General features: G+C 40.3%; 1 protein-coding gene across 3 annotated transcripts in view; it reads right to left on the bottom strand.

The window, feature by feature from the left end:
* Positions 1 to 1,221: 1,221 nt before the first annotated feature.
* The window catches only part of LOC102460244 (protein LYRIC-like), a 47,367-nt gene continuing 32,216 nt past the window's right edge, over positions 1,222 to 16,372 (bottom strand). For 2 of the 3 annotated variants that reach the window (XM_025178737.2, XM_006137575.4), the window contains 3 exons: positions 8,169 to 8,275; positions 6,136 to 6,259; positions 1,222 to 3,514 (listed from right to left, as the gene is read on the bottom strand). In XM_025178737.2, the coding sequence (XP_025034522.2) occupies positions 3,459 to 3,514; positions 6,136 to 6,259; positions 8,169 to 8,275 (287 nt within the window). In that variant the 3' untranslated portion in view covers positions 1,222 to 3,458. Of the gene's footprint in view, positions 3,515 to 6,135; positions 6,260 to 8,155; positions 8,276 to 16,372 lie in introns of those variants that run through there. The other variant, XM_075923438.1, reaches the window with a different exon arrangement.

Here is a 16,372-nt window from a genome sequence, read left to right as displayed (position 1 = left end):
TTATTTCAAAATAAGGGGAGTTAATTTCAAAATAACTCCCTAGTGTACACCAAAGTTATGTAACCTGACCCTTACCTAGATTAGCTCTTCCACTTCTCATACAGTAACTCTGACACCTTCCGTGGTGACAGCCAAACCAGGCTAGCCTACAATCAGCCTTGAAATTGTGCATGGAGAGCATGCTCAATTAATACTGTAATTGTGGGAATATATTCTGCTCAGTATGGCTTTTTGTATAACTATTCATTTCCATATTAATAGGAAATAATGTTAGATGACACAATGGTATGAACATCTGAACTCTGTCTACATTACAGTGGCTACTTATTACCACTGGGGAAGTTGCACTAATGGGGAAAATATGGTTAACAGTTTGTTAATGTGGCCACGGTCCAGCTGACTCAGTGGGAGTTGTATTAATAAACATGACAGAACTGGGCCATATATAATCTGTTTCTTGTTGCTGTCAGACTCTCAGCTGTACATGTAAATGTCACATGCCCACTACATATGTTCTTTTATTCTAACAAAAGAAAAACCTCCATATGTTTTCTTCAAAAAAAAAGCAAGGAGAGATTTTCCCATTCTTGAAACACTATTTCACAATATCACCAAGGAAGCCTGAAAATGAAACGTTTCCTCGATGGAAAGTTTTTTCCCCTGAGGCTCTTTCTCTCTAATACATCCTTATTACTGGAAGACTGCTCAGAAGTTACTCAACTGTTGCCACTGATTTTAAATTTTTTATTAGAAAAAAATAAAACATTTCACTTTGGAAATAAAACAGCATTACATAAACATTGCAAAATTTGTAAACAGACACAGAAAAAAGTAGGTGAAATTCTGGGTGTACCAACCTTCTTACCTTCTTACATCTTTGATTAGGATATTTTCCTTTTTTATTACAAGGACCAAGGACACAGCTTGGTCCTGCCTTGAAGGCAAGGGACTGTACTCGATGACCTCTCGAGGTCACTTCCAGTGCTAGTGTTCTATGATTCATCAATGGAATTATCTTCTGTTGCTCAATGAAAATTTCCGGTAAAATCCTGGCCACGGTGGAATGAATGGGAACTTTGCCATTGATTTCAATGGGGCTAGAATTTCACCTCTTATTTACATATGTTATTAATCTGCTTGCTAAATCCTAAATTTATGCTCTTATGTTTAGCCCTTAAAGACTGAGAGTGTAAAAGAATTCACAAAGATACTTATGAGAGCTGCACGGTGAAAATCAGATCTTTTATTTAGTAGCTTAACGTCAATCACATTCCGCACACAGTATTGTTTTCCAAATAAGGCCAAGTATTTTATTAATTTTATTCATAATGGTATTACCAAGCTGCTTTTCAGGGAAGACATTGTTTGCTTTATTAGTCTCGTTCATAAATTGCAAATGTTTTCCCCAACTGATATGTAAGCATACAAGATATGCAAATTCTAAAGCGTATTATTGAATGTTCTTACTTAAAAATATCCCATGTGATAGGGGAAAATGCCCAGAGAACTAACTGAACTAACCCTGTTTTGTTCACTTCAGGTCATATTGCAAGTCTCAGTTATTATCTCTGGTTCTATGTCAGGAAGGGGCTAGATGGGGCAATTATCTGTGGAGGGAGGGACATTTTATGGTACTAAGTTAGCTGCTTGTATTACTTTGATTAACTGCATCTTTAATTTATGTCAAAGGTGCTTAAGACCACAGGATAATTGCTCTTTTACATATATTAATACAGTATTTCTGTGAAGAAGTTTCTATAAGGGATACTAATGCTTTAAATCCAACAGCATGAGTGAAAGCCAACATGTATGCTTTCAGAGTTTTAGATAAAATTACACTTATACAAATACATTGGCAACAGGGACTGTTTGGTTCTGAAGCTTCACGGGGTAGCTGAGTTAGCCTGTACAGGATAGACTTAAAAAACAAATAGTCCGGTAGCACTTCAAAGTCTAACAAAACATGTAGATGGTATAATGAAAAAGTGGGCTGTGCCCACAAAAGCTCAAGATACCATCTACATATTTTGTTAGTCTTTAAAGTGCTACCAGACTATTTGTTGTATGGTTCTGGTTACTGATGAATGGAAGTTTTTACCTCTAGTTCAGTGGTTCCAGTTGCTGGTCATGATTCCACATTACTAACATCTGATGGCGGGCCTATGTGAAAGAAGTTTTAGGATTTTGGTCTAGGAACAAATGTTCGTTTTACACCCAACAGTAACTGGAACCCTTTTTAGCAGTTTCATCAGAGGCACAGAGCTGGATGGATGCAGACACTGAATAACTAACATCTTACCCCTTGAGGTGGCCTTCCCAAAATGGATCAGAGTTGAGGCACATTATCTGTGCAGTACAGGGAAGCATTTATAGTTATGTGTGGATAAAGAGCTTCAGTGGTATCAATCTCACACCTTTCTCAGCCTCTTGGCATTTAAGATAGAACATTTCATTATTGGATATTTTCTGTTTTAAACAGATGTTTGAAGATGTGAAGTATAGGCCATTCACCATAAAAAACATTTTTTTTACTTTCATCTAGATACTTTTCTTTAATATTAGAAGTTAAGTAATAAAATGATAAAAACTACCAAACTGCAGGTTGGAAAAAAGTCCTCAGCAGGTTCTCTCAGGCTAAAGTAAAGTTGTAGCAAAAGGATCATGCTTTGAACATACAGACTAGTAAACTCTAGCTCACCACAAACCCTGGAAAAGTTACACAACTTTTCTAAATAAATTAAAATCTCTTCTAGAAATGTTCACTTTTGGAGCTAGCTGGTCTGTGTGTGAGCTGAAATACATTAAAATGTCACTGGGTTAGGTAAAAATCCAACTTCAAAAGCGGAAGTGAGTTAAAAAGATTCAAGAGGCTATTTGTGAGTGAACGGTGATGTTCTTTCTTTAGGTCTAACAACTGCTTTCTTATGATTTACAACCGCTGTAGCACATACCACCCAATTTCTGTACATTGTTAACCTGTCAATGATCACAACTTTACATATCACATTCTAAAGTGCACATGAAGCCTGGAATAAAGGGTGGATTCTTTATAGAATTTAATTACATTCATGCATATTTATGGATTGGCTAATTCTATGTCATGCAATGTGACAAGTGGATAAGTAAAAGGACACTGAAGGGTTTAATGCAAATCGGCTAAAACCTACTTAATAGTTTTCTTTAAGTGATCAAGGACAGTGGGTTGTTTTGAACAGCAATTCTGTTTCAACACCAACTTCAGCACGTTATATGGTTCATTCTCTCTCTCTCTGTCACACACACACTCTCCCTCTTCCTCTCCAGCTCACTGTTCCTGTTCTCCTCTCCTCCCATTTATTGGGATTCTTCTAGATCCTCTCTTTGCTTTGGGCTCAGAGCATCACCACAGAAAGCAGAACTCTTGCAGCTAATCAGCACACGTGCTATTTGGTTTTCACACTGTCAGCTACATAGCCCCATCAAGTCTCTTTCCTCATTTTCTTCCTTTTCCGCCTCTCCTTTTTAACAGGCACATCTGCAATACAAATAGCAGCATAGGTTATAAAAAGCTTCCACACTGAAATCATGTTGCTAGACAAAACTCCAACAATTTAAGTATGATCCTTCATGTTACACATATATATTTAACAATAGAAACCTGTTTACCAGGTGTCATAAATAGGAGCTGATAAAGAGAGTCTAACTTACTTGAAGAGTGAAGAAAGGGTTAAGCAATTTGAAATGCACGTAGGAAGGGGATTTGGGCAGTCAGCCAATAAAAATGCAGATAGGAATTTCAAACTGGGAAAGAGGGGATTTTCTTTCATCTTGTTTGAGATCAGAGCAGTTTCTCCCAGGTATTGAGGGAGATGGGCGACACTCTCTCTCTCCAAGAACCGACTTCTTGAAATGTGTAAGTAGGGAAAAGTTTAGATAGTCCATCAGGGTTTATTGTTTTCCTTGTTTGGGGATTTGGAAATCATGTCTGAGCTGACTAATTGATTTTCTCTTTTGTAACTAAGGATTATAGCCCAGGGATTTTCCCTGAGTCTGTCACTTCATGGCTATTTAACACCTAGTCACCTATTATGCTTGTAACAGTAGTTTTGTTTTGATAATAAAAGAGTTTTCCTTTTGTTTTGATTAACCGGTATTGGTTGACTGTTGTGTCCTTAGGTTTACGCGCCTAGTTACCTGCGTAGAGTCCATTGTTCTCTGCGGATTCCCTCTGTTTTTTTCCCAACTCCAAGCAAAACAGAGGTTGGGGACAGGGAGGAGAGCTTTACTTGGGGACATCCCAAGTGATCTCTCTCCTGGAAAAGGGTTTATTTTTTATTTTCTTTTAGTCACTTGGGGGAGGTGGCAACAAGGAACCAGTCTTTTGTCGTTTTGGATCTCAGGGGGACTGAGATCGAACAAGTTTGTCTTTGGGAGTCACCAAGACAGGTTTTGCAGAGTTTATTATACTAGCCAGTTCTCCAATCTCTGCACTCGGAGTGTCAGGTTGGAGAAATGAGCCGTGACACCAGGCCTGATCCAATATCCGGTAGTCTACATAGCTGGAGTTGTGTACCTTAAGCCAAAATGCCAGGTCTAGTATAGACCTGGCCTCAGTAACTTCAGAGCACTTTGGATTGGGTACATATCTATCACTGTTACCCTGTTTTGTGTTAAAAAAAATCCTGCACAGGCCCTGATCCTACTCCCATTGAAGTCCATGGGAATTTTGGCATTAACTTCTAAAGAAGCAGGCATATGACCTTAGAAACACAGAATACCAGAACTAGAAGGGACCTTGAGAGATCATCAAGTCCAGTCCCCTGCCCTCACGGCAGGACCAAGCACCATCTAGATCAGTATTTCACAACCAGTGGTACGAGTACCCTTAGGGGTATGTGAGAGAAGTCTGGTGGGTACATCAACACAACTGAAATTTGGAGAAAACTGAATTTTTGTTTTAAGTTTTACAGCGCTCTATTATTTTTGTACTTTTTACATCCAAAAATTTCATCGCCATCCCGGCTACAATTAATAAACAAATATGTTGCAATGGTAGAAAAAAATGTTGTGTGTCTGAAAACTGTAGGTACTGGGGGTACTTATAATTCTTTTTTTTTTTTTTTTTTTTTTTTTTTTTTGAGAAAGGAGTACTTTATAAAAAAAAAAAGGTTGAGAAAGACTGATCTAGATCATCCCCAACAGATGTCTGTCTAACCTGCTCTTAAATATTTCCAGTGATGGCAATTCCACAACCTCCCCAGGCAATTTATTCCAGTGTTTAACCACACCAACGGTTAAGAAATTTTTCCTTATGTCCAACCTAAACCTTCCTTGCTGCAATTTAATCCCATTACTTCTTGTCCTATCATCATAGGCCAATAAGAACAATTTCCCCCCTCCTCCCTGAGACACCCTTTTAGATACCTGAAAACCACTATCAAGTCCCCTCTCAGTCGTCTCTTTAACAAACTAAACAAGCCCAATCCTCCAGCCTTCCCTCATAGCTCATGTTTTCTAGACCTTTAATCATTTTTGTTGCTCTTCTCTGGACCTTCTCCACATCTTTCTTAAAATATGGTTCCCAGAACTGAATACAATACTCCAATTGAGGCTTAATGAATACAGAGTAGAGTGGAAGAATGATTTCTCATGCCTTGTTCACAACACTCCTGTTAATGCATCCCAGAATCATGTTTGCCTTTTTTAGAACAGTGTCATACTGTTGATTTATATTTAGCTTGTGGTTCACTATGACCTGTAGATCCCTTTCTGCCATGCTCCTTTCTAGACAGTCACTTCCTCTTCTGTATGTGTGAAATGGATTGTTCCTTCTTAAGTGGAGTACTTCGCATTTGTCCTTATTAAATTTCCTCCTATTTATCCTCAGACCATTTCTCCAGATTGTCCAGATAATTCTGAATTATGACCCTATCCTCCAAAGCAGTTGCAACCCTTCCCAGCTTGGTATCATCTGCAAACCTTGACAAAGAACATTTGATTAAATAATGTTATTGTGCTTCTCTGTAAAAGTGAACATATACTTCTAAAAAAAAAGACCATTAACATTTTAGTTAAAACTAATAAATGGATAAAGACGGGATGGATTACCACATTTCTGAAATCACAGTTCTCCAAAGTGTAAAAATAATCACTCACCATTATGGGGTAAATTGTTAAAAGGGTCCTGGAGTATTTTGAAAGAGGGACAGATAGCATTTCTGCTGTGTTTCATAAATATCAATTCACTTGAAACGTCTTCTGTTCTCATTTTTAAACCTTGCTGAGGATTTAAGAATAAATAAGAGAAAATGCAAATATACAATTTATAAGCAGTTAGAAATTAAAAATAAACATAGGGCAAATCTAATTTTAAAAGGATTTGAGTTAATAGTGTGTAATTTATCCAACTACTGCATAGTTGTTTTAGACAGCATTAAAGTATTATACCTTTTTCTCAGGCTAGGACTACACTACAGAGTTTTTGCGCAAAAACAGAGATTTATGCACAAAAGCTCACAGAGCGTCCACACCTCCAGCACATTTTTGTGCAAGTAAAATGAAAGAAGAGAGGATTTTTTCCAGTGTAGGTATTCCTCATTCTATGAGGAATAACTCCTTTTTGCAAAAGAACTCTTTCACAAAAAGGTGTGTATGGATGCGCAAGAGGAGTTTTTTGCACAAGAGGAGAGAAGAGGAAAAAGGGCAGGTGCCCTGGTGGCCATTCTGTCCATAGCAATCACTGCTTACTTGCGAGAGAGCATCCAGGCAGTGTGGACGCTCTCTTGCGAAAAGCATATCACTTTTTCGATGTGCTTTTGCAGTGTGGAAACTCTCTTGCGCAAGAAGTTTTTGTGGAAGATCTCTTCCGCAAAATGCTTCTTGTGCAAGAAGCCTGTAGTCTAGACATAGCCTCAATGCTTTCAGGGAGAGGTACAGAGCAGTTTAATTTTAGTCCATAATTCTGCAAGTTGCTAACTGGCAATAGTCCACAAAACTCATTGATGAGGCTCAGAGATTGGGATGAGCAGCGATATCTGGATCTCTGACTTGTAAGATTACATTATTTCTATATCTGTATGAATAACTTGCACAGCAGCCAGCATCAACATTTGTTTAGCTTGAAAAATAGTTTTGCCACCCAAGTGTAACCAAGTCCTGTTCACCATGCTCACACCATTAAAAATGAGGCCTGAGGATTCTGGAGTCATTTTTAAAGGCAGTTCTTGGAGATACATGCCAAACTGAAGTAACTTAACTGATACCAATGTGTATATGTGAAAGATCTTTTAATTCTTCAACCTCAAAGCCTCCTTCTGCAAAAATGGGACCCAGCTGCTTGTTCCTTCCAAGTCTAGGAATCATGCCACATTGATTTGTTTCCAAAGCTATCTTTGCAGCAATGCACAGATGACTTAAAGCCAGTGTAAGTGGACAGCTGAGGATTCCCCTTGCATAGGAGAAACCTCAAGTGGTGTTGAGTTACCATCACTGGATCTAGGGTCTCAAATAGGTTAATGTTCAGGACAGCTTAGCCTACTGCAGCTGTGCTTATGTTTTTAGCAGGCCAATGTGGGTATGTTTACTTGCGCTGGAGATTACACCTTCTAGCTCACGCGTACAGATACCTTAAGTCACCTCCTCACCTTGTAACTGCCACTGTAGGGGACATGTTGAGGGGATAGGGACTTGGCTGTACTTCAGATATTCCAGGCTGTTACTATAACCCTTTGAGGGCCTATAACAGATGCCATAAATAGAGCAACACTCATTGTGTTAATCTGGGGGAAATATCAGACACTGCAGTTAAGAGAGCAAAAAAGTACTAAAATTTAGATCCTGAGTGCACAATCCTAAAGATGGCTTCTTATAGGGCATGTGGAATGAGGCGGCATTCAAAGTGGCAGTGCAGCACAGCTGATCCCCAGCTCAACCGTGTGGCACTGCCACTTTGAAACACCGAGGCAGCGCCGCCTGGAGCTCGGTGTCAGCTGGGGACTCTGACTCTCACTGCAACATTAGGTATCCCCAAAGGGTCAGAGAGGAGTCAGCTTACGGTCATCATCTCCTGGGGTGAAAGATCTTCCGCTGCGGAGCAGCTCATTTACAGCCCCTTTCCACTCAGGCTCTTCCTTGATTGTTTTTCATTGAACATGGCAATTCTGACCCATTCACTTACATCATTCCCTCACCTTCTCTCTCTCTGGTCCTGTGCATGTATCCTCCTCTCCCAGCCAGTTTCCCCACTCCTCTGTGGGAGCATTCCAATCGGAATTGAGGTCAGCTGCTAAGGGATCATCTGTTAATAAGAGTACATGAATAAATTACATTCAAATCTGTAATATTACTTCCTCATCAGTCTGGACTAGCAAAACAAACATTACATAAAACATCTAATACCTTACTGTCTGCACAAGGGAATTTTGGCATTGTATTAAAAACATTTATCAATTTAATGTTAAATGTACACCAAGGGATTAACTTCTTTGGGCCAGAAGGACAAGTAAAGAAAGCCACAAACACATGCAGAGAGTCTATAAAAGCTCCTTCCCTGTTCCCTTTGGGAAACAGGCTTTACAAAACCTGATATTAACTGAAATGTTTTAATTTCATTAAGAACATTTTAAAAGATTCCCTGAAATGTTTGCAGAGATTGCAGCATGTTAATGTGGTCCACATCTTACCAGAGAGATTGTTTCCCGGACCATCTCCTCTTCCATTCACAGTGGCATAGAATCCCCATAGCAGCTAAAGCAATTGCTCAGAGGGAAGTGAAATACTAGGAAAGGATTTAAGTTTAGGGGTGTAATAGTGTAGTCGATTAGCAGGTTAACCGATAAGCAAAAGCTTATAGGTTAATGCTATAGACCACACGCATTTCCTCCCCCCACGCAACAGTACATTTTTAGCAGGCTGGCTAGCAGCCTAGCTCAGTCCTAGCTTGTACTGGGTCTGGGACCTACCCCTGCTGCAGCTGTGCATTTAAAGTATATTAGGAGCTGGGAAGGCGGGCAGTCCGGCTCAGTTCCGGCTCACGCCAGGTCTGGGAGCTCAGACCCACCCCAGACAGGGACTGCTACCTCCTGCACTGCTGCCACTGTATCAGAGGTAGCAGTGCAGGGCAACAGGCAGCCGGTCCGCGAGGAGAGCTGGTTTTTAAAGTGGCTCCCCTCACGGAGCAGCTCCCACCTGGCACCCCACGCTGCTGCCTCTGATACAGAGGCAGCAGCATGGAGTGGCAGGGGGCTCTTTGGGAGTGGGGCCAGAGCACACTGGCTGCTGGCCCTACCTTCCAGGGACTATAGAATAGTCGACTAACGGATAAGAATTCATGAGGTTAATCAACCATTCAATTAACCAATATTTAACATCCTTATTTAAGCTATTTGTAAATGTCCTCAGTGCATCTTTTCCTTTTCTGAAAGTAATTTAGTCACACTCTCTTGATTTCATCTTCCTTTTTCCATCTATTCTGTTTCTCAGAGAGACAAATAAGGAGGTGAAATAGAGGCAGCATCATAAGCCAGATTTACAATGTTATTGAGGCGCTTATGGATGCAGATAGGCACCTACTAGGATTTTCAAAGTCACCTACCTCCCAGAGGCGGCCCTAGACTAGCTGCCAGCAACTGGCACGCTACGCGAATGATGCAATCGGCACCCCCACCTCCAAACCCCTCAATGATATTGCGCCACCATTTAGCACCCCATTTAACTTGGTGCCCTAGGTGACCGTCTAGTTCGCCTATATGGACAGGCCACCCCTGCTACCTCCCAATGATTTCAATTCACTCTAGTAAAAATGATGGTCTTAATCACCTTTGAAAATCTCCCTTGGCCTCTATCTGCAACTTTAGGTGCCTGGTACCTTTGAAAATTCAGCCCAACATGCCAACTCTTCACAGAATACCACAGAAGTGATTCACCAATCAGTCTGAGAATCACTGCGCTTGTGAATGAAAACCAGAAAGCAAAACAGACCAGTCTAATTTCTTTGTCCAAACTAAGGGTAGAGTAAAAGGCAAACAAGCAGTACAAAACTGTTCTAAGAACCTCAGATCTTAACAGAGATAAGGATGTTTAAAACACGAAAGAAAACTTTTAACCTACCATGTCTTCTAAAAATAACAAATGTAAATCAATTCTGAGCTAGCAGAAAAGGCTTCTTCAAACTGAAAAGGCATCAGCATCAAAACACTGCTACCAGCTATAAGAGAATTTAAAAAAAAAAATGCTTTGTCCAACTTGATGCCAATGTAATATAATGATAATGAATGTATTGCTCAAATAATTTTAATAGTTTTAAAATTATTTTTAAAAACATACTTTAGACACTCACACATGTATTTTCTTAATCATAAGGAAGGAATCATTTTCTAATGCAGTATATTGTAAAACACAGGGATGTGATAGTGATATAGAGACAGCAGCATAGGTGGGAGGGCAGGTGGCTCCATAGGACCTGCCTCTCTGCCCCCCTTCCCCGGAATGTAAATGTGTAATCACTGACATTTTCAGTGGTTACATGTTTACTCGAGTAAACACATTTTAACATCCATAATAAATCCAAGTACATATATGTTGGGTAAATGAACACTTGTAGAATAGATGAAGACATGTCCAAATGAATGATCCAGACAGAGCTAGGAATAAGTAAACATAAACTGTGAATATGAGCCCACCATTCTGTACAGCTACACTTAACTTTTCCCTGCTATATTACTTCCTGAATTGCAAGTAAAAACCAATGTGAGGCAGAACTCTGGTGGAGTGACAATAACTCTCTGCCTGAGATGCTCACAATAGGTGTGTCTGCACTGCACCGTAGGTTAAAATAAGATACGCAATTTGAGCTATGCAAATTTTGTATCTTATTTTGATGTTATTTTGAAATAGCTTATTTCAAAATTTGGCACTGTCTACCCAACACTTACTTTGAAATAAATCACTATTCCGAAACCTCCCTTGCTCCTCGTGGCATAGGATTTACAGGGAAGTTGGAATAGTTTACAGGGAAGTTGGAATTTCAAAATAATGGGTATGCTCAAAAGACGCAGATACCTCTGGTATCCTGAAATAGCGCTGCAGTGTAGACATAGCCAACCAGCCTACAAGCATGCAGGTCACACCTTGAGTGTCTATGTATAGCTGCAGCTCTGTCCAGCAACTCTGACCCCAGCAGCATGCCCACCGCACACCATTACACTCTGGGTACCACCAGCCATGGTGACAGACAAACAAAAAGGTAACCCCAACACCTCCTTAGTCTCAAATCTCCATCAAAGCACATGCTCTGTAATGCCTAGCTCTCTTGTGCATGATTCAGAGAAGCAATAAGTCCCATTTGGTCCTCTAAAGAGACAGAGCTTCAGCTTGCCACATTAACTGGAGTTAACATTCACTTTGATTCAAGCACACCACTGTTGGTTTCAATTAATAGTGAAACAAGTTTATTAACAAAATAAGACAGAATATTAAATGAGTTCAAGTATATGAGTTAAAGTGAGAAATATTTACATGTATTTAAAGAGAAAACATGCACCTAAAAGTCTAAAAATTAGTTTAGGAAAGTGCAATCTGGACAGAGCAAGCCTTGCAGGGCAGCTTGATGCTTGCAGAAATGGGGATGGAGTGTTATGTGACTCTGCTTGACACCACCCTACTCCTTTGTCGGGGGGAGCAATGCCCTCCATCCTCCTAAACTACACCCATAGTGCTTGGTATCACAGTCATATGTTCCCTTCTGGGTCAATAATGAACCAATTCCCTGTGACACTGAGGTACTGTGCTTCTAAAGATGACGTCTTCTGAATAATATGTAAAAATTACCCTTGCGGTCATTAAGGGTGCATCTACACTGCACTGTTATTTCGAGATCACTAGTGTTATTTCAAAATAACAATGCGAGTGTCTACACAGCCATTCCATTATTTTGAAATAATTTCAAAATAACAGACGGCTTATTCTGAAATCTGTAAATCTCATTCTACAAGAAATAACCACCTACACTGAAATAGCTTTTTCAAAATAAGGCATGTATAGATGCTCCAATGCTGCTATTTCGAAATAGCCCCTCATCAAGGCCATTCTAAGTTATTCCTCCCCGGTGCCTCCTGGGGCTTTAAATCAAAATAACAAGTCTATATTAGGGAAGCCTGCCTCAGACTAATTTTGAGGTCTCCCTGCAGTGTAGATGTGATATTTCAAAATAAGCTATTTCGGAATAACTATTCCAGAATAGCTTATTTCAAAATAAGTGTGTAGTAAATACAGTATGTACCCCAAAAGATCCCTTGGCCACTTTCACAAAAGCAGTGTTATTAACTATTAACTCCAGACTGGAGACTTTTTCCTCAGCCTACCAGATAAACTGTTAACACTGATTGCTGGGACACAAGTCGCAACTCACCCCACATGCAGTGGAATAGGTCATTATTATTATCAGGGAGGGCAATTTGCCCATGAGTCTGGAGCAGAGCTAAGAATACAGCCCCAGGCTCATGATGCTTCATCCCTTGCTCTCACCACTATGCACACCTGTCAAAAAACTGCTAGAGAAATGAAAAGGAATTGACTCAATGGGTAGGAGTAACCTCTTGCAGTCTTCCATTCAAAGTGACATATTTAGTCCTCGGCTACGTCTACACTGGCATGATTTTCTGGAAATGCTTAAAACGGAACAGTTTTCCGTTATAAGTATTTTCGGAAAAAGCGCGTCTACATTGGCAGGATGCTTTTCCGGAAAAGCACTTTTTCCGGAAAAGCGTCCGTGCCAATGTAGACGCACTTTTCTGCAAAAAAGCCCCGATCGTCATTTTCGCGATCGGGGCCTTTTGCGGAAAAGAAATCTGTGCTGTCTACACTGGCTCTTTTCCGGAACAGTTTTCCGGAAAAGGACTTTTGCCAGAACGGGAGCAGCATAGTTTTTCTGGAAAAGCACTGATGATTTTACAGTAGATCGTCAGTGCTTTTCCGGAAATTCAAGGGGCCAGTGTAGACAGCTGGCAAGTTATTCCGGAAAAGCAGCTGTTTTTCCGGAATAAGTGGCCAGTGTAGACACAGCCCTCATATGTGAAAGAGTTAATAGGCGTTGTTTAAAAAGCTAAGTCACATGCCAGCACAAACCCAAATGCCAGGCATTATCTCAACTAAATCGAAGAAGTATGTTCTAGTGACATTTTCCTTCCATCTGCTATCCTGTAGTAATAATAATAGTAATAATAATAATGATAATAATAAATAACAAAAAAGCTGCTGCTGTGTGCAGAAAACTTTCCATTTCCTCTTTCAATTAAAATGAACAGTAAATAGCAACAGCTGCTGAGTTCACAGCTCTATATTCAAGCCATCAGTTAAACTTGATGCCATTCCGTGGAAGCAGAAGAGCTCTGTTTTCCTATCCATCTGGGAATCAAATAAAAAATGCTCAAACAGTAGCATATGCCAAATAAAATACAAGGAAATACCAATGGAAGAGCACCTATCCTGTCTTCCTCCTTACTCATGTATAGCCAGGACTAGGCTCAGAAATTATAATGCCAAATGCCTGGCACACCTAAACAGCTCCAGTGAGCAATGGTCTGGGAACATGTTATTTATAAAATCCAGTGACAGGAAAGCTGTGCATCTGTTCCAGAATCTTAATTAGTGCTGGGCAGAAATGGAAAGATGCCAGCAGATTAATATCTGCTTCTTCTATTCAATCATTAGTTATCATAGCTTTGTTAGTTATCATGGCCATAGAAAGTAGAGATGAAAGCAATCGTGCAAGATAGAGTATCCCACCGGCAGAAGTGTAATTAGATTGAAAAGGTGTTATTAAAGCTAATGTTCCAAATAAAGTTTACAAGATACAAGTTAAAAAGGAAGGCACTGTACATCCCAGGTTAAGCTTGAGTTATGAGGAAATACAAGTATTGGTTTACACGGTTAATGAGATACATAGCAGTACATAATCAGCGTTGTCCCGGATTAAGGAGGGTGGGTTTTTGATGCATCAGTGAATAAGTGTCCTCAGGGATGCGACCTATAAAGGGCACAGAATAACCGTCTATGGCAGTTTAAGCACTTAGGAACATGGGTGGAGTGCATCACTTAGTGGAGTGTGTCTCATGGTCTGTCCGTGTCTTGTGGGTCTTCAGTGAAAAGATACACAATCCATCAGGAAAGGACGCAGGTGATTTACTTAACCATATCTCTCAGCAGCGGTCTCATTCACTCATCCATGTCCCTGATCAGCAGTCTTGTGTGTCTCCTGTGAAAGGATATATAGTCTTGTTTAGTGAAGGAAGAAGGGGGGTTTCCTGGCCATGTCCCTCATCTTAGTCTGTCATCCTGGCACTGATGGTGGTGTCAGACACCATCAGCTGCCTCATGAGCTGGGTGTGGTGCAGACCAAGGCTGCACTTTTGTAGCACCAACTCACAGTGGGAGTTCCACGTGCCCAAGCCCTCTCTGAGCAGGACGTGAATATGAACCTCATAACCCCGGGCTCCAGGTCTTGACGTGCAGCACCAGGACTCCCAGCTCTTGGCACTTCTCAACTATGTCCAGCAGCAGCCAATCCTCTTCCCCAGTCGTCATAAGGTACTGCAAGGACAGGTCTCCCCACCTCTCCCAAACTCGGCCTCCAGTGAACTGCTGAGGTACGTGGCGACGTCCTGCTCAGAGGAGCCCTGGGGATGCATTTCCTGAGCATGTCCCACACTGTGCTCTCAGTGATGCTCCTCACACTCGGCTCCAGGCACGTCAGGATGTGGAAGATGTGGTGATCGCCACCATGTTGCAGAGATCGCCCATCTGAGGAACGTTGATGGTGCCCTGCCTCTGAGAGATATAGATAATATACGTCCTGGCCCTCTGGGGGAGGCAGAGTCATTTCCTCACCAGCTGCTGGATGGCGTTGTCTGCTGTGTCCAGGGGGTGCCATGGCCAAGCGCATGAGGATGAGATGTGGGGTATCAGGAACATGTTCAGTGCATTATCTTTTGCCATGGGGCGAGCAGAGAGTCATCGATGAAGGTCACATCTTGCAGAATCTCTTCAATTGTATCCTCAGAGGTCTGTTGGACGTGAACTCTTGTGGGTGTACCTAGATGCCAGTAAAACCACATGGGACTCACCAGATCCCTGATGCTGCCCTAAATGTGGAGGGAGGCACACTTCTTTGCATTAATGTGGAGGCCCATCCACTTGACAGCTCAGCTGGTGACATCGAGCATCTGCTGGAGGTTCTCTGAGCTGTCGACAACCAAGGCCAGGTCATCTGCATAGGCTAGGTCATTGAGTCTCTCACTGTGCAGATTGGATCTGGCCACTGCTTGTGCCAACCTCATCTTCCTATCCATATAAATCTTTCACACAGATTATAAAATTAAAAAAACACTTTCCAGTGGAAAACCTTCATTGAAATCCTGACTTCAGTGAAACTGATGGGAGTTCTCCTACTGACTTCATGGGGTCCAAGATTTCACTCCTCATGTTTTAAGGGACACTAACAGGATCCCCATTTAGGTTCTGTTTTTTTAAATAAGTTTAACATATGTTAATATGAATATTTTTATTAAAAAAAAAAATTAAAAATTTATCAATGAAACCATTTCCTCCAAACATTCCAGCATCATGCTAGTACATGGAAAACAAGATGTGAAATCAGCTACTAGCTGTCCACTTTACTCTTCTCACTTCATTCAATTTGGATAGTGAAACTAAACAAAATACTCAAAGTACGTTGATCACAATAATCCCTTTGGGCCTTGGAATCTATGAAATAATAAAAAACAAATCTAACTTTTGTTTTTAATTTTAATAACCAATGCTGACTAGTAACATGTTTTTTAAATTTTAGAAATTATATCCACAGTGTTCCTTTAACTGTCATTTTAACAAAAGTGAAAAATCTTCAAAATTCATGCTGACATTCTATTATAAAACAAATCTTTAAAGAGATACTGTAAAGTCAAATTTACTCCCAAATTTAGGTTTTGCAAAACCCAAGTTTTATGAAATTAAAAATGTTTCTGTGAATGTTAAAAAAATAACACAATCTTAAAAACAAATAAATAAACAATTCCCTGAAATGTCTGCAACACAAACACTGCAGCACTATGTTCGAGCATAAGAAACTGGAAAAGAAATTCATTAGAAATATATTGTAAAAAATAATGAAGAATCTTGTTCAAGGTGATAGATGTGCCCAAGATATACAACTAAATGCTAAAAAATAAATTTGATTTGTAAATGTCAAAAAAAAACCAAATGAAGTGTATTTATAAAAGATGCATGAAGAAACTTTTTAAATGACAATTGACCATATTATTAAATATGGGCCAGATTTTTAGAGATGTAAAGCACTTGCAGTTCCGATTGATTTCAAGCTGGAGTGAATCAGCACTTC

Source organism: Pelodiscus sinensis, chromosome 3 (genome assembly GCF_049634645.1).
Source record: "Pelodiscus sinensis isolate JC-2024 chromosome 3, ASM4963464v1, whole genome shotgun sequence".
Taxonomy (NCBI): domain Eukaryota; kingdom Metazoa; phylum Chordata; order Testudines; family Trionychidae; genus Pelodiscus; species Pelodiscus sinensis.
Note: the sequence above shows the minus strand (reverse complement) of the source record. Positions and strands in the feature narration are given on the sequence as shown.